Consider the following 19,581-nt stretch of genomic DNA (forward strand, 5'->3'; position numbering starts at 1 on the left):
CTATACAGAAGTGAATACCTTAATGCATTATAAATTTTTTTCTTAAAAGTATTAGGATACATTTTTAGATAGAATTACTGTAAAGTATTTTCACATTTCTACGACTTTTGACACATACTGCCAAATTGTTTACCAAAAACATGGTATAGAGTTATATTCTCCCAGAAGTCTTAAACAGACCACTTTCATTTTATGTTGTGTCTAACCAGTGAGCCATTGGACAAATATATGATGCTGATGCTTTCTTTATGGTTTCTATACAGGATATGGTGCCTGTCATAGTTGATTACTGCCTTCTGCTACAGCGAAAGTGAGTATACATGGCCTGTCAGATTCAGTTATTTTGAACTCAGGTTACCTCTTTCTTATATTATAATTTACTGGTATGAATTTGACTGGCTAGGTTAAAAAAATTTTTTTAATACATTTTTATTGATTTCAGAGAGGAATGGAGAGGGAGAGAGATAGAAACGTCAATGATGAGAGACAATCATTGATTGGCTGCCTGCTGCATGCTTCCCACTGGGGATCAAGCTGCAACCCAGACATGTGCCCTGGTTCATAGGTCAACGCTCAACCATTGAGCCACACTGGCCAGCCTTAAAATTTAATTTACAGAAATTTGATTCTTCTATAATTTGCAGTCCATTACTGTGGTGGGTGCTAACATCCCCTCTGGGTTCTCTTTTCCTACTAGAGCAGCGGTTCTCAACCTGTGGGTCGCGACCCCTTTGGCGGTTGAACTACCCTTTCACAGGGGTCGCCTAAGACCATCCTGCATATCAGATATTTACATTACGTTTCATAACAGTAGCGACATTACAGTTATGAAGTAGCAACAAAAAATAATTTTATGGTTGGTTCACACATGAGGAACTGTATTTAAAGGGCCAGAAGGTTGAGAACCACTGTACTAGAGGAATGAGAGACTCGGGAGACCCATTTATACTTAAGAATTCTTTTATACTGTAAAATCCTTTCTATGGAAGGAATCACACTATTTTTTTCTCTGTATGGCATTCCAGTCAATGTGTTATGCACATCTTTTTATCGTTAAAATTTAGCTTTTCATTAATTCTTTAAAATCAGAAATGACAAGAAACTGTTTTTGAAGACCTGTACTTTTAGTTTCATAATTTGGTCTCTGTTCCACAATTTCCTTTTTAAAAAAAAACTCTTTATTGTTTAAAGTATTACATATAGTATTACATATATCTCCTTTTTTCTCCATTGACCTCACCCCCCCTAGTGTCTGTGTCCATTGGTTATACGTATATGCATGCATACAAGTCCTTTGGATGATCTCTTCCTCCTCGCCCCCCTCCCCTATCTTCCCTCTGAAGTTTGATGGTCTGTTCGATGCTTCTATGTCTCTGGTTCTATTTTTGTTCATCAGTTTATGTTTTCATTAAATTCCACAAATGAGTGAGATTATGTGAATTTTTTCTTTCTCTGACTGGCTTATTTCACTTAGCATAATGCTCTCCATGTCCATCCATGCTGTTGCAAATGGTAAGAGTTCTTTCTTTTTTACAGCAGTGTAGTATTTCATTGTGTAGATGTTCCACTGTTTTTTAATTCACTCATCTACTGATGGGCACTTAGGCTGTTTCCAAATTTTAGCTCTTTATTGTAAGTTGTGCTGCTATGAACATAGGGGTGCATATATCCTTTCTGATTTTGTTTATTCGGATCCTCTCTCTTTGCTGCTTGGTGAGCCTGGCTAGAGGTTCATCAATCTTGTTTATGCTTTCAAAAAACCAGATCTTGGTTTCATTCATCTTTTGTATTGTTTTTTGTTGTTGTTGTTGTTGTGTGTGTGTGTGTGTTTTTTTTTGTCTCTGTGTCATTTATTTCCACTCTGATCTTTATTATTTCCTTCCTTCTGCTCACTCTGGGCTTTTCTTGTTGCTCTCTTTCTAATTCTTCAAGTTGCATAGTTAGATGGTTTATTACTAGTTTTTCTTTTCTTTTTTTTTTTTTTTTTTTTTTTTTTGAGGTAGGCCTGTAATGCTATGAACTTCCCTCTCAGGACTGCTTTCACTGTGTTCTATAGATTTTGGATTGTTGTGTTTTCATTGTCATTTGTTTCCAGGATGTTTTTTTTATTTTTTTATTTCTTCTTTGATCTCTTTGGTAACCCAATCATTGTTTAATAGCATGCTATTTAGCCTCCAGGTGTTTGAATTTTTTTTATTGTTTTTATGTAGTTGATTTCTTTTTTAGAAACACTAACTTCCCATCGTTCTCCATGGCATTTTATTTATTTTTTTATTCAGTTTTTAAAAAATATATTTTATTGATTTCAGAAAGGAAGGGAGAGGCAGAGAGAGATAGAAACATCAATGATGAGAAAGAATCATTGATCAGCTGCCTCCTGCATGCCCACCAGTGGGGATCGAGCCCACAACTTGGACATGTGCCCTTCACTGGAATCGAACCCGGGATCCTTTAGTCCATAGGCTGACACTCTATCCACTGAGCCAAACCAGCTAGGGCTGTAGTTGATTTCTAATGTTATGCCATTGAGATCTGAGAAGATACTTGATATGATTTCAATCTTGAATTTGGAGAGACTTTGCCTGTGTACCAATGTGTGGTCTTTGAAAATGTCCCATGCACACTTGAGAAGAATGTATATTTTGTAGCTTTGGGGTGAAATGTTGTGAAGATTTCAATTAAGTCTATCTGATCTAGTGAGTCATATGGGATTGCTGTTTCTTTGCTGATTTTTTGTTTAGAGGATTTATCCAGTGATGTCAATGGTATATTAAAGTCCCCTACTATGATTATATTGCTGTCTCTCTCTCCCTTGATATCTTCCAGAAGTATTTTTTATGTATTTGGGTGCTCTAGCATTGGGTGCATTTATATTTACCAGAGTTATATACTCTTGTTGTATCGATCCCTTTACTATTGTGAAGTGGCCTTCCTTATTCCTTGCTATGGCCTTCACTTTGAGGTCTATTTTGTCAGATATAAGTATTGCTACCCCTGCTTTTTTTTTTTTAAATTTCCATTTTCCTGGAAAATATTTTTCCATCCCTTCACTTTCAGTCTGTGTGAGCCCTTGTTGTGAGGTGAGTCATGTTTTCTTATCCATTCAGTCACTCTATGTCTTTTGATTGGAGCATTAGTCCATTTACATTTAAGGTTATTATTGATAGGTACTTGTTTGTAGCCATTTTTATTCTTTATGCCTGTGTTCCTTCTTCCCTTTCTATTTCTTCTTTTTACAACCATCCCTTTAGCATTTCTTGAATTGCTAACGTGGTAGTGATAACCTCCATTAGCCTTTCTTTTTTTCTGCGAAGCTTCTGATTTCCCCTTCAATTTTGAATGATAGCCTTGCTGGGTAGAGTATTCTTGGATTCAGACCCTTGCTTTGCATCACTTTGAGTACTTCATTCCATTCCCTTCTGGCCTGATGTGTTTCTGTTGAGAAATCATTTGATAATCTAATGGGACATCCCTTGTAGGTAACTCTCTGTCTCTTATAGCCTTTATGATTCTCTCCTTGTCATTAACGTTTACCATTATAATTACAGTGTGTATTGGTGTGGGTCTTTCATGTTCATCATGTTTGGGACTCTGTGTTTGTCTGACTTTTCTTCCCTAAATCAGGGAAGTTTTCTGTAATTATTTCTTCAGATAGGTTTTCTAATCCTTGCTCCTCTTCTTGTCTTTCTAGCACTTCTATTATACATACGTTACTTCGTTTCATGTTTTCCCAAAGGTCCCTTAGGCTATCCTCCTTTCTAATTTTTTTCTCCAATTGCTGTTCAGATTAGGTGTGTTTCTCTGCCCTGTCTTTTAACTCACCAATTTGGTCCTCTACTTCTTCTAGTCTACTGTTGAAACCTTCCATCATGTTTTTTTTATTGTAGCTATATCAATTTTGTATTTCCTCTTGATTCTTACATAAGTTGTTGATATTCTCATCCATCTGGTTTATGAACTGTATGACCCTGATTGACTCTAAATTCCTTTTCGGACATATTGCATGCCTCTGTTTCATTTAGTTCTTCTTCTGGCAATTATTTCCTTTTCTTTCCTTTGGGGTTTGTTTCTTTGTCTCTCCATTTTTGCTGTCTCTTTCTGGCCCTGTGCTCCCTGCTTGAGGTCCAAGGGGTTAAAGTCCCTAGTAGTCTAATGGTCTTAAACTCGCTAGCCTTGGGGGATGGGTATGCCTTGAGCTTTACACCTTTATTGTCTCTGCTCTGAGTTGTACCTCCTTCTCCCATGGTTCTGGTTCCTCAGTTAGTCATTTCTTGGGGTTGGTACAGATGGGTATACAGTTCCTCTGGTGTGTGACTGTGAGGGCCCAGAGCCCTCTGGCATGTAATCCGCTATGCAGCTCCAGCCCCTAAGGTGGGATGTTGTGCTAGGTCCCTCTGTCAGTGCACTTTCAGTGTGGTTCTGTGACCTGAGGTTGAGCACACCAGGTCCACCAGCAGCTCTGACCTGGGATGAGGGGAGGGCGCATGCTAGGTCACAGCTCTGTCTGTGCTAGGGGTAGGGTGTGTACTAGCTGAAGGCTCTGTCTGTGCTGATGCCAGAGCACCCAGCAGCCCAAGACTCTGTCTCTGCTGGGAGCATAGTACACACTGGACTGCAGCTCTGTCTGGGTTGGGGGTGGGGCAGTTGCCCCGCAAGGGCTCTGTCTGTGCTGGTGGCAGAGCATGCTCTGACTGCAGCCTGCTCACTAGGCAAGGGCTTTGTCTGGGCAGAGGTTGTAGCATGCACCTGGCTGCAGTTCTGTATTGGGATCAGGGATGGAGCAGGGAGTGGCTTGCACTCATAGCGTGGTGACCTGAAGTTGGGATCCTGGGATTCTGGGTTTGGGCACTGGCTAGGAGGCACAGCTCTGGAGGTCTGTTTGGTGTGTTCTCACTGCAGACATCTGATTCCCACGTCGGGTACTGTGATGCTCACTGCTGCAGCATGGTGGTCTTCCACGCAGGTTATGGCTGGCAAGCGGCTCCCTGCACAGGTCTGAGGGTGCTGTCTGAGTTCGGTCTGGATGTTGGTGTGGCAGCCCTCCTGGCCTCCGTTGCTCCCCTCTATAAGATGGTGTGTGTTCTGCACCAAAGCCAAGCAGGCCTTGGGGTGCCCATGGTGGTAATAGGGCCTTCCCCTCTAGGAGAGCCCAATCTACCAGTCCCTGGGACTCCTGAGATATCTATCTGTCCCTCATAAACCCACACACATACCACTCACGTCCACACACACGCCTCTCACTTCTTTACTCTGTCATACTCTCTCTCTCCTTGCCATCCTGTCGGCCACTATGTTCAATGTCTCTGTTCCACAATTTTAGTTTGGTAGTATATATTTCTTTTTTAATATTAGACAAACATATGTCTCAAGGCTTTTTGTAGGACTTGTAATAATGTGTCACTTTGCCTATATAAGAGTAGTCATAATTTCAGTTCATTTTGGTAATAGGTCCAGAGTTTAATTGAACTATAACTATAATTTTGAACATTGTTTAAAAATATGTACTATGCTATTATGTCAATTATATTTTAATAAAATTGTTATAAAACAAAATAGGTGCTATATTGTAGATGATCTTGACCACTTGGAGCTTATATCACTGCAAGCAGATGTCCAAAAAGAAGCCATCTTTCAAATGACTTGAATTATATATAAATATGAACTAAAATGATTTATGTTAACCCATTGTATGCCATAACCATCTGTAGATGCAAGCGGTGTACCTTTCCCACATGCCACACATGTCTATAAAAAAATGTTTTCCTGCCGAAACCGGTTTGGCTCAGTGGATAGAGCGTCGGCCTGCGGACTGAAAGGTCCCGGGTTCGATTCCGGTCAAGGGCATGTACCTGGGTTGCGGGCACATCCCCAGTAGGAGATGTGCAGGAGGCAGCTAATCGATGTTTCTCTCTCATCGATGTTTCTAACTCTCTATCTCTCTCCCTTCCTCTCTGTAAAAAATCAATAAAATATATATTTAAAAAAAAAATGTTTTCCCTAAGTGGCAGTCCTGACCAACTTTAAAATCATTTTTTGTGAGAATGTTCAGCTGAAAATATTCAAGAATATCTGAATTGTGAGTTATATATTTATTTTTATAATATAATTGCAAATTGATTTTTTAAATTAAATTCAAATTATTTTTTTAATTAAATTCAAATCAGTGGCGTGCGGGGATGGTTTCTGTTTTGGATGCATGGCAGTTAACTGGTTAAATCTAAAGGGAACCTGAAGTGGTATTTCAGTAGCCAGGGCATTTGTTCAGTCTTGTTCAACATCAGGATTATTATTTGAGAAACAGAAAGATCTTAATTATCAAGAATGTTTGAGGAACTGGATGTTTTGGATGCTGTTTTATTTATTTACTAGAGGCCCGGTGCATGAAATTTGTGCGTGGGTACAGTCCCTAGGCCTGGCCTGTGATCAGGGCCATCTTCCTCAGCTGCCTGCAGCCAGCCCTGCTCCCCGCCACCACCCACCACTGGTTCCCTGTTTGCCATCGGGTGATCAGAGCCTGCCAGCTGGTGGGAGGGACTGAGAGGTCGGCCGTTCTGCCTGCTCACCTGCTCCAATCCCCACTGCCACCCACCCCCAGGTCCCCATTTACCATTGGGTGATGGGAGCCTGCTGGCCAGGGAAAGAGACCAAGAGGTGGTCAGTGCGCCTCATAGTGACTGGTTGAGTAGTTCTGGTCATTCTGCCATTAGGGTCAATTTGCATATTACCCTTTTATTATATAGGATTTTTTATAATTGCATGTTAAAATTTTAAACACCAAAACTATGGGGGGAAATGTGCCTCTAATTTTATGACAGCTCTATTGAGATATAATTCACGTACCGTAAAATTCACCCTTTTAAAGCATACACTTCAGTGATTTTTAATATATTTACAGAGTTGTACAACCATCACCACAATTAAGCCATGCCTTTTTAAAGGAAATATTTACAAATTGTGATGTTTGTATCCAAAAACAGAGCATTTTGAACATAATTTCTTAAAGTTCATTTGGACTTTGCTTTTACTTTTATAAATAATAAAAAGACCAGCCCAAATCACCTTTAGATTTAAGTCCCACTTATATTTAGTGGGGATATATTTATTTGGTTTTTGTTATAGTTTATAATAGACTGTCAAGCATGAGGATTGATGATCTTGCTCCTTTCAGACAGTCTCTGAAGTTACAATTATCATCAAAACTGAGTTCTTCACTTTTTTTGAATTGTAATATTAATAGTGCACAACGTGGATTTAGCCATTTCCTCTATCCATTTGAAGTTATGAATGGTAAACTCCAAATAATATTTCTTTTTTTTTTTTTAAGATTTTGGGTTGTTTTTATTGTAGTTTATTTCTAATATTATGCCATCATGGTCTGAGAAGATGCTTGGTATGATTTCAATCTTCTTGAATTTGGGGAGACTTTGTGACCCAATATGTGGTCTATTTTTGAATATGTCCCATGAGCCCTTGAGAAGAATGTATAATCCGTGGCTTTGGGGTGAAGTGTTCTGAAGATGTCAATTAAGTCCATTTGATCTAGTGAGTCATTTAGGATTGCTATTTCTTTGCTGATTTTTTGTCTAGAGGAATTATCCAGTGATGTCAGTGGTGTATTAAAGTCCCCTACTATGATTGTATTGTTGTCGATCTCTCCTTTGATATCTTCCAGGAGTTTTCTTATGTATGTGGGTGCTCCTGCATTGGGTGCATATATGTTTATCAGGGTTATATCTTCTTGTTGTATTGATTCCTTTAGTATTATGAAGTGGCCTTCCTTATCTCTTGTTATGGCCTTCACTTTGAGGTCTATTTTGTCAGATAAAACTATTGCTACCCTAGCTTTTTTTTCATTTCCATTTGCCTGAAAGATATTTTTCCATCCCTTCACTTTCAGTCTGTGTGAGTCCCTTCTTCTGAGGTGGGTCTCTTATAGACAGCAAATGTATGGGTCATGTTTTTTTATCCATTCAGCCACTCGATGTCTTTTGTTTGGAGCATTTAGTCGGTTTACGTTTAAAGTTATTATTGAAAGGTACTTGTTTGTAGCCATTTCTTTTCGTGTGTGGCTGTTTTCTTTCTGAGCTTTTTATTTCTTCTTTTTACACCAGTCCCTTTAGCATTTCTTGCATTGCTGGCTTGGTGGTGATAAACTCCCTTAGCCTTTTTTTTTGTCTGTGAAGCTTCTTATTTCCCCTTCAAGTTTGAATGATAACCTTGCTGGATAGAGTATTCTTGGATTCAGTCCTTTGCTTTGCATCACTTTGTAAATTTCCGTCCATTCTTTTCTGGCCTGATGTGTTTCTGTTGAGAAATCATTTGATAATCTAATGGGAGATCCCTTGAATGTAACTTTCCATCTCTCTCTTGCAGCCTTTAAGATTCTCTCTTTGTCCTGAACATTTGCCATGGTAATTATGATGTGTCTTGGTGTGGGTCTTTTCGGGTCCACCTTGTTGGGGACTTTCTGTGCTTGTGTGATTTTTTTCTTCCCCACCTCTGGGAATTTTTCTGATATTATTTCTTCAAATAGGTTTTCTAACCCTTGTTCCTCGTTCTGTTGTTCTGGCACCCATATTATTCGTATGTTGTTTCGTTTCATGTTGTCCCATATCTCCCTTAGGCTCTCCTCCTGTCTTTTAATTTTTTTCTCCAGTTGCTGTTCGTTTGGCTGTGTTTTGTTTCCCTGTCTTCTAATTCGCTAATTCGGTTCTCCGCTTCTCCTAGTCTACTGTTGAAACTTTCATTGGTGTTTTTTATTGCAGCTATATCACTCTTTATTTCTTCTTGGTTCTTATATAATTTATTGTTTTTTTTTCATCTGGTTCTTCTTGCTTCTTGCATAAGTTGTTGATTTTTTCCTCCATCCGGTTTATGCACTCTAGGACCCTTTATCTGAATTCTTTTTCTGTCATGTTGCATGCCTCTGTATCACTTAGCTGCCTTTCTGGCGAGTCCTCCTTTTCTTTCCTTTAGGGGTTTCTTTGTCTACCCATGTTTGATCGTACCGCCATATGTAGATGTTGAGTCGTTCAGTGGCTGCTCCTTGGGTGGCAGTGGCTCCTTGGGCTACGGTTGCTCCTTGGGCGGTTGTGGTAGTAGCTGCTCCTCAGTTGGTAGCAGCTCCTCTGGTGGGTGCTGTTCACAGTTGTGGTGGCTCCTCTGGCTGGTGGGGGGGGCTTCACACACAGCTGCTGTTCCTCAGACAGAGGGTGTGGTGATCAGGTGGCTGCTGTTCCTTGGGTGGGGGCGGGCTACACAAGCCCAAATAATATCTTTAATATGTGTTTTAATATAAAGTGAGGTTATTCCGAAAGAAGAATGACCTACTAGAGGCCCAGTGCATGAAATTTGTGTGTGTGGGGGTTACCCTCAGCCCAACCTGCACCCTCTAAAATCTGGACCCCTCAGGGGATGTCCGACTGTCGGTTTAGGCCCGCCTTACGACCGGCAGTCGGACATCTGTCTCATGATCCAGGACCACTGGCTCCTAACTGCTCTTGCCTGCCTGGTTACCCCTAACTGCCCCCTGCCCCCGCTGGCCTGGTCGCCCCTTACTGCCCCCCTGCCAGCCTGGTCACCCCCAATTGTCCTTGCCCTGGCCTGGTCACCCCTAACTGCCCCCCCCACCCCCCCGCCGGCCTGGTTGCCCCACGCAGCCTGCTGCTCGGTCGTTTGGTTGCCCCTCACTAACTGCCCAGCCGGCCTGGTCGCCCCACGCAGCCTACTGTTTGGTCGTTTGGTCACCCCTCATAACCCCCTGCTGGCCTGGTCACCCCACAGGCCTGCTGCTCGGTCGTTTGCCACTAACCCCCCTGCTGACCTGGTCGCCTTACGCAGCCTGTTTGGTCGTCCGTTTGGTTGCAATGGTCGCTTAGGCTTTTATATATATAGCTATATATAGATTATTCAGAATGGATGTTCTGTTATTCTGTTATACTGGCTTTAGGGAGGCTAAGCTAGAAGTGATATAAACAGCAGTTTTGAAGTTAGCCCTTCCTGTACAGAGAGTTGGCACCAGGAGTATAATGCCAAATATAAACAGAAAAACAAGAGCTAAAAACTCATTTTGTATGTACTTCTTTCTCCCTCCTTCCCAGAGTGATGAGAACATGTCTTAGAATTTTGTTTGGTTTTTATTTTAAGCTAGAAATGTAGTTAGGAATTGCTGAATTTTAGTTTTCTTACTTCTTTATTATAGCCTCTGACTGGTTAAGAAAGAAACTTAGAGTTTTGCCATTAATCTTACAGCATTGCATGCTGCTGTGTGTTGCAGAAGTGCCTTGTTTGTCAACTTTTAGGCTCTGTTTACTGAGTTTTTAGCTCTTTAATTCTCCTCCCCAGGGCTTTTGTGCTGAACTAAAATATATAATTATCTTCCCCAGCATGTTGTTTTTAACAACACGTTGCAGAGTGCAAGCACTGGCAAATCTGACATTTTCTTTAAATTTATTAGAGTTACTCTCACTTTATGTTTCTTATAGTAAAGCTTCATTAATTTCAGTTTCTTTTACTTGGCTAGTAATTTGTAATCACAAACATGTGATGGATTATTGATTAAAATGAAACTAACATGAAAATACTCTGATAAATATGAAGCAAAGGGGGAAATGATGCAGAAATTACATTTGTGTATATGAAATAAAAAGGATATCGACCCTGCTTCTCCCCCTCCCCCACCCCCAGGATATTGCAAATACTGTTTATTGAAAAGTGGCTGTGGTTCTGATGAGTTGCAGCCAGTCTGTTTATTGTCTGCCCCTTCCAGGACTTTAAAAGGGACAAGAGCCTATCCCACTCTGTTCAGAATCTGTCCTGACCTTTTTGTGGAACTTGTCATGAGAGTCCTCACCTGTGGATGAACCATTTGCACTTTTCACAATTGACATGATACACATCTAGAGAGATTATACATTTAGTAAAAAAATAAAGAATACTGACAGGTATATAGGACTAGCATAGTTTTTGTATTTAAAAAAAAAAAAGAGGCATGAGCCCAGTGTGGCTCAGTGGTTGAGTGTCAACCTGTGACCTGGGAAGTCACATGGTTCAATTCTGGTCAGGGCACATGCCCAGGTTGCAGGCTCAATCCCCAGTGTGGGACTTGCAGGAGGCAGCCAATGAGTCTCTCTCATCATTGATGTTTCTATCTCTCTCTCCCTCCTTTCCTCTATAAAATCAATAAAATATTTTTTTTAAAAAAAGGAATGAATGAATTAGTGAATGATTCAAGGCAATACAATGCATAAATGAAAACTTGGAAAACATTTAATTTTGTCATTCATCAGAGAGTTGAAAACAGTGATGTTCAATTTATACTTATTAAATTATCTGTGGGGGGGAACAGTTGTCTGGTGAAACTGGTATTATTATACATTGCTGGTAGCAGTGTAAACTGGTACTGTGGTGCTTTTTCAAGATAATTTAGTAATACATTTCAAGTGCCACACAATTTTTTTCATATCTTTTAACTAGAGATAGAATTCTAAAAGTAGTATGACTAGGACATTAAGCTCCTCAGATGGTAAAGTCTATATATGTAGATGTTCATTGTGGCGTCTCTCATAATATTAAAATACTGGAAATAAGTGATAAAGCCATCAATACAGGGATAGTTTAGGAAATTCTGCTGTTTTAGCACATTGAACCATTGTGAGTTAGGATGGTCATTTTAAAAGTAGGTAGCAACTTAGAATAATGCTTATATAATGTTATATGAAAACAATTTTTAAAAAAAGAAAATAGAGTTTAGAATTATACCTATGAAGGGAATAACTAAAAGTATTAATGGACTATTTGCAGAAGAAATATGAATGGGTGGATAAAATATAATTACTGAATATAGTGGCATTTAGATTAATTTCAAAAACTTGTTTCTGCAATAAAATTATTTCCAGACATATTTTTAAAGTATTGTACATTTTCTACTTCTACTATCTATAATCACTGCCTAACTCCTTTGGAAAGCCAATGTTAAGAACTAGATAAAGAAGCAAGTTGCCTCTGAAGATCAGCTAGGAATATTTAGATACCATAGAAGAGGAAGAGATAATTTGTGAATAGTCCTTTTTGTTTTTATCCTATTTCATCATGTTCACTACACTATCTGCTCCCATGTGTTGTCTTTCCGAAGCAGTGTGCCATAATAGACTCAGACAGGATTTAGGCGGGAAGGCTGAGTTCCCATTCTGACTGTATCACTTGTCAGCTATGTGCCTTTCAGCAAATAATGTAACTTACTCACCTTTTCTTATTTGTAAAAGAAGTATTGGGAGAATTAAGATTGTATATATGTATACACACACACACACACACACACACACACATTAAGATTTTCATAATATAAAGACCCATGCAAATATTGTTACTGTTTTTAATAAACTTGTAAGTTGAAATATAAAAAAGAGGATATATTTAGCAGACTGGATTTAATGGATGTTTGGAATGTTCCTAAAAGTTTGTATGTCTTTTTCTTTCTGTTATAGAGATCTTTTATTTAGCCAGATGTATGACAAATTAAGTGAGAATTCAGTGGCCAAAGGAGTGTTTTTGGAGTGCCTTGAGCCATATATTTTAAGTGATAAATTGGTGGGGATCACACCCCAGGTAATGAAAGACTTGCTTGTTCATTTCCAAGATAAAAAGTTAATGGAAAATGTGGAAGCTCTCATTGTACATATGGATATCACCAGCTTAGATATTCAGCAGGTGAGTTTATAGACAGTCTACTAACTTACAGATTAAACATCATTCCTTTATTGATTATACAGGGTGGGGCAAATGTAGGTTTACAGTTATATGTGAAATAGTTTATTCTTGTACTATTATTTATTAATCATTGTATTATTTTCCATGCAAATAAACTATAAGCCTACTTTTGCCCAACCTTGTGTTTACCTGACTGATTGGACCTCACTCTGCCATCTGTCAACCCCGGTTACTTACTGAGCACTCTTGCTATGATGTCTTACAAACTTCTATTTGTCAGTATGTTTCTTAGGACTGTTCTTTATTGACTGGTCCTTCTTTATCTGTTTGTTAACGACTACAGTTTTCATCCTGCAAGTGTATTTCAACTGAGTACTTTCACATGAATAATAAAATATTTTTACTTTAAGAGTATGGTGCTATTTTTTAAAAATAAAAGATAGTTTCTAAGTCCAGAGTTGATAATTATCATGCATTGAGTTTTGAAATAGTATAAGAAGCAAAGTACAGGACATCTCAGAATGATCAGCTATCTTGTTGTTTGATAATATGTTTCCAGTATATCTGAGGTTTCTATAACAAGTTTTCAGCCCTTAATTGAGGAGCAGTATATATTCTGGCCTAAGATGTTTCACAATTTACCTCTTTATTTTCACATTAGTCCTAATAATGAACATGCTGCTCCTGCAAAGGCACAAAGTTGCTAAGCCACTAAGCCCTGTTAAACTAAAATATGGGTAACTTACAAAGATCTTAGATAGGCCAAAAGTTTTCTTTTAATGTGCAAAATTACATAGAAATGAAGGGTTTAGAGAAATGGTTATTGTTTCCTTCCTGGAAGCTCTTTATGAATGGCTATGAGTAAAGAGTAAAGTAAAACCAAATCCTCCGTTATATATGCCTTTGTATTATATGGGTAATTTGGCATAGTATTCACAGTCTGATAATTGGTCTGGTGGTTTGAGAGCATGTTATCAGCCTAGCTTTATTTACCTATCACAATATAGGAGAAATTTCTCTTTCTAACATTTAAGCTTTTCCCCAATACTATGTAAATAAATTCTAATCTTTTTACATTAAAACAATCAAAAAATGTCTCCTTCAGTTTCCTTTTTCTCCATATCAGTTCTGCTTTCCTTCTTCCCTGAGGTTACCCCATCTCATTCTTCCCAGTCACTGATTTCTTGAAAGCATTGTCTAAATTGCTATTTCCATTATTTTTATATTCTAATAACTCTTCAACTTTGCTTTCACCACAGTTAGCAATGACTTCCATGTCCACCATATCAACTGATATTTTTCATATTTTATTTACTCTTTCAGATGAACAGCATTTTGTTCATTAATTCAAGGAGCATTTATTGAATCTGAGGTTCTAAGGATGTTTTATGGACCCTAGTGGACAAGACTTGCCCTCTGTTAAGGCTTACATTTTAGCAAAAAGTTAGACAATTAGCAGATAAGTAAACAAATTAGAAATATCCAAAATCAAGTGTTATATTAAAAGTCAAACAGGCAATCTGGTAGGGAGAGAATAGTCTACTTTAGATTGGCTAATTATAGAAAGTCTTTCTGAGGAAGCAACCTTGAGTGGTTCCGAAGGACAAGAAGGAATCACTAATGTAAAGATCTTGGAGAAGAAGATTGCAATAGGTAAAAGCAACAGCTCATGAAAAAAATATTTTTATGTGTGCCTTAGGGGTTAAAGTAACAGATAAAAGACAAACAGAGTTGGAGACTCTTTGAAAGAGAGGGGTAGACCTTTCAGGGCAAGGTAAAAGTTTTAAGCAAGATTCTCTGGTTTGCTTTAGGAGTAACAGAAGAAGGGGCGAGGGCTAAGGACAGAAGAAGCAAGGAGACTAGTTAGGAGCTGGTCCAGAAGGTGGTCCTGGCCAAAGATGGTAGCAGTGAGATGGAGAGAGAGGGCCTGGTTTTGGATATGTTTTGGAGGTAGAACTGTTTTGCTGATGAATTGGGTGGTGGTTGGGGGAGGGGGAAATTTAAGGATGATGTCTAGTTTTTTGTTTTGAGAAACAGTAGTGATTTATTTAAGAAGTTTGGAAGATTGGTGTAGGTCTAGGGTTGGGAGACAAAAATCAGGAATTCTGTTTTGCCATTTTATTTTAAGATAGCTACTAAATATTCAGGTGAAAATAGCAAGTAAGTGATGAGATATATGGTTCAGAAGTTGGATTAGGACTGAACCTGTAAATGTGCTAGTCATCAGTAAAGATCATGGTATTGGCTGAGAGGAGGGTAGTCAGGGAAGAGAACCTGCCTTTGTCTAGAAAGGCTCTCCCATTACACCTCACTTTGATTTTTACTCTTACCTCTCTGCTACCCCTTATCATTCATTCTCTTTTGCCAACCTCTACTCTTCTACTCCAGCCCTCTCCTCATCACTCAGTAGGATAGTATGACTCTCATAGGAACAGAATACAGAGTACTCTATACTTCAGTCATCTTTATTCCTCTTCCTAAATATTTTCTCAAATTGATTTCTCTCCATTCTTAAACATTTCAAATTCCTTACTATTTCTGCCTGCAGAGTTCCCAGTTTCCACCTGTGCCTTTGGCTCACATACATGCATCCTTTTTGTCCTACCTTAAATGTTGCTCCTTTAGGATGACTTCCTGAATACTCCAGACCAAACCAGGTTCCTTTATTGCACTTATCACAGTTGTGTAATAGTGATATGAATTATTTGTCTACTTGAGTATCTTCCCTAAGTTATAGCTCACATACCATTTGGTGCCCCTCCCTTCTTTTAGTTAGTGTTTAAGATGATTGGAAGATCTCTAAGGGTGGGGACTAGGCGCATCACTTTATCCCCAGTGCCTAGAAGAGGACCTGCTTGTAGTTGTTCAGCAAATATTTGTAGACCTGTTGACCAAAGCTAAAATGAATATGGAAAAGGTGAGAATAGAGACAAAATAAAATTAGATATTGGAAGATGTTTAGAAGTAGTTCTTATACTATTAAGAGTAGTATTGAACCTACAACAGCTCTTATCAGGGCCTGTGTTTGAGTACTTCAGTTTCAATTTTTTTGCAGAGAAGGAATAAGAAAAATTAGGGAGGAGAATTCAAGATCTTCTCCATTCTTAGAGGTTTAAGGGTAATAATTGGTTAGACTTATTCCATTGTATCGACCAAGCAACTTTTCCTTTTTACAGGTAGTTCTCATGTGTTGGGAAAATCATCTATATGATGCCATGATCTATGTTTACAACAGAGGCATGAATGAGTTTATTAGTCCAATGGAGGTAAGATACTCCCTATCTTGAACACATATTTAATATTGTCTTTTAGTGTTTTTTTCCCTATTTTGTATTTTCTTTGAATAGTTTCTGTTTTCATAGAATAATTTTTAAAATTTCTTTTAGATTAGGCTTGTAGCCATTTGCGAATTTATTAAGTACCCTTTAATTTCACATTTTCTTCCATTGCTTTTTTATATCTGCATAAGTAAGTATTTAGATATCAGGGAATAATCCTATATAATAAAAGGTCAATATGCAAATTGACCAAACAGCAGAACAAACCAGTTGCTATGACATGCACTGACCACCAGGGGGCAGTGACTCAATGCAGGAGCTGCCACCTGGGGTCAGTGTGCTCCCACAGCGCTAAGGATGTCTGACTGACGGCTTAGGCCCACTCCCTCTGGAGTGGGCCTAAGCCATCAGTTGGACATCCCCCAAGGGCTCCTGGACTACAAGAGAGCACAGGCCAGGCTGAGGCATCCCCCTCCCCTCTGAGTGTAAGAATTTCATGCACTGGACTTCTAGTATCCTATCTAATAAAAGAGAAACATGGTAATTAGCATACGACTGCTACCCTTCCCATTGGCTAATCAGGGTGATATGCAAATTAACTGCCAGCCAAGATGGCGGCCGGCAGCCAGGCAGCTGGAAGCTAACATGAGGCTTGCTTGCTTCAGTGACAGAGGACTCCAGCATTCCCCGCCTGCCGCTGCTGGCCTCTGAGTTGCAAATCTAAGCAACTGTGTTACAAATAAAGAAGCTAAACAATACCCCAGAAACCTGCTTTAGTCGCCGGGCTTCAGCCAGCAGGATCGCAACATTGTTTCAAATACAGAAGGTAAACAAAGGCCAGAAACCTGCTTTCAGCAGCGGAGGCCTAAGAGCTGGAGCCTCAGAGCTAAAGCTGTCCCAGAATTTAAAAAAAAAGAAAAAAAGGAGCGGTTGGGAGCTTCAGTCACCCGCCAGCCTGAAAACAGCCCTCAGCCCCTCACCCAGACTGGCCAGGCACCCCAGTGGGGACCCCACCCTGAAGGGTGTATGACCAGTTGCAAACAGCCATCATCCCCTCATCCAGGCTGGCCAGGCACCCCAGTGGGGACCCCCACCCTGATCCAGGACACCCTTCAGGGCAAACCAGCCGGCCGCCAACTGTGCACCAGGCCTCTATCCTATATAGTAAAAGGGTAATATGCCTCCCAGCACCGGGATCAGCAGAGCTGCGAGGTCTCCCGGCACCGGGATCAGCGTGATAGGGGACAGCGCCCAAACCCCCTGATTGCCCTGCGGCTCTGTGTGTGACAGGGGGCGGGGCCACAACCTCCCTATTGGCCCTGCTCTGTTCCTGACAGGGGAAGGCGCCCCAACCCCCTGATCGCCCTGCGGCTCTGTGTGTGACAGGCTGCGGTGCCCCAACCCCCTGATCGGCCCTGCTCTGTGTGTGACAGGGTGCGGCGCCCCAACCCCCTGATAGGCCCTGCTCTGTGTGTGACAGGGTGCAGCGCCCCAACCCTCTGATCAGCCCTGCTCTGTGTGTGATAGGGTGCGGCGCCCCAAACCCCCCCCCCCCCACCCCCCCACGGGCCTTGCTCTGTGTGTGACGGGGTAGAGCCATAATCTCCCCATCGGCCCTGCCCTGAGTGTGACAGTGGCGGCACCCCAACCCCCTGATCTGCCCTGCTCTGTGTGTGACAGGGGTCAGTGCCCCAACTCCCCTATCGGCCCTACTCTGTGAGTGACAGGAGCAGCTCCCCAACCCCCTGATCGGCCCTGCTCTGTGCGTGACGGGGTGGTGCCGCAACCTCCCCATCGACCCTGCCTTGAATGTGACAGGGGGCGGTGCCCCAACTCCCCAATCAGCCCTACCCAGAGCGTGACTGAGGGTGGCATCGCCACCTCCCAATCCGCCCTGCTCTGTGCATGACAGGGGCGGCACCCCAACTCTCCAATCGGCCCTGCTCTGAGCCCGACCAGGGGCTGCACCTAGGGATTGGGCCTGCCCTCTGCCACCCGGGAGCAGGCCTAAGCCAGCAGATCGTTATCTCCCGAGGGGTCCCAGATTGCAAGAGGGCACAGGCCGGGCTGAGGAATCACCCCTTCCCCCCGAGTGCACAAATTTTTGTGCACCGGGCCTCTAATCTTATATAATAAAAGCCTAATATGCTAAGTGTCCGGTCGTTCAGTTGTCTGGTCAACCAATCGAAGTATAATATGCTAATGATATGCTAAGGCCACTCAATCACTCGCTATGACGTGCACTGACCACCAGGGGGCAGACAGTCAACCAGTCGTTATGATGTGCACTGACCACCAGGGGCCAGATACTCCAACTGGTAGATTAGCTTGCTACTGGGGTCCGGCCTTTAGGGACTGAGCAAGATGGGATAGACATACCCTGGAGCCCTCCTGTGGTCCCTTCCCCAGCTGGCCAACCTCCCGTGTCCCTCTCTGGCCCTGATCGTGCACCACTGGGGTCCCTCAGCCTGGCCTGCACTCTCGCGCAATCCGGGACCCCTCAGGGGATGTCAGAGAGCTGGTTTCGGCCTGATCCCAGAGGCCAGGCTGAGGGACCCCACTGGTGCATGAATTTGTGCACCAGGCCTCTAGTAGAAAACAAAAAGTAATGCATGCCTGTTAGACTTTAAGTTTTTTTCTGAAGAATCTTTTGATATTATAATAGCTTTTCCCAAAGGTATAAGAAATATATTATTGTTATTGTATATAATAAATGTACTATTGAGTAATATTATTTGTAGATATAGTCTGCTGGGGAAGGTCCTGAATATGTTGAGAGGTAATTATGTGTTAATTGCTGGTTTGTTGCTTTTCCAAGTTCAGAATTTTGTAGCATTCGTTATGTAAGTATAATTTCTTATTCTCCTTACCGATGGAAAAGAGCATCTGAAGAGCATTTTAAAAAGAAAAACACATACACCCATATCCTCCTTGTTATTTGCTTTATATTTGAAGACAGAATTGTGGATAATGCAATGTGTCCTGCCGGCCCATTGCTTTATTACAGTGACTAATCGCCTGACTCAGAAGAGCCAGGCATTTGCTGAAGGCATCCAGTCAACTTTTTTTTCATACTTAATGGCTGTGCATAACTATCTTCAGTATTATTAAGTCAGCAGTAATTCCATGATAATTCTGTCTTCTTTAAATGCATTTAGCTTGCTGGGTATCCCTCTCATTCATAACTTCTTCAGTTTTGGATGCACCTCTTTTCTTGGTCAGTTTTCCAAATGAGAGCCACAGCTCTCTTCCTCTGCTTTTGACCCTGATTGTGTGTCAGATAAGTATTTTTTATTCTTAACACCTATCAGCTACTTCCTCACCCAGAGAAAGAGCCATCAGCTGCCTACTCAGTGAGGTCCAGAGCCTCCCTGCCTGCAGAACTGTTCTCTGTCCCACTACTAACCCACAATTAGGAAGGATTAATGCAGTTCCTACTTTCAAAATAAGTCCTTAAAGCAGATTCTAATTTGATGCGTTCTATGTTGAAAAAAATGGTTAGTGGTTTTTTGTTATTGTTGCTTTTGAAGTTTTTGTTTTATGTGGGTTTTTTATTCAAAATCTGGTTTGCATTTATACCTGTGTATCTCACATG

General features: G+C 40.9%; 1 protein-coding gene across 2 annotated transcripts in view; it reads left to right on the plus strand.

Annotated features, from left to right (window-relative positions):
- Positions 1–19,581, plus strand: part of VPS8 (VPS8 subunit of CORVET complex) — a 263,787-nt gene that overhangs the window by 102,043 nt on the left and 142,163 nt on the right. For both annotated transcript variants that reach the window (XM_081086229.1, XM_081086230.1), the window contains 3 exons: positions 264–310; positions 12,486–12,708; positions 15,885–15,974. In XM_081086229.1, the coding sequence (XP_080942355.1) occupies positions 264–310; positions 12,486–12,708; positions 15,885–15,974 (360 nt within the window). The remainder of the gene's footprint in view (positions 1–263; positions 311–12,485; positions 12,709–15,884; positions 15,975–19,581) is intronic.

Source organism: Myotis nattereri (genome assembly GCF_964212035.1).
Source record: "Myotis nattereri genome assembly, chromosome: 3".
Taxonomy (NCBI): domain Eukaryota; kingdom Metazoa; phylum Chordata; class Mammalia; order Chiroptera; family Vespertilionidae; genus Myotis; species Myotis nattereri.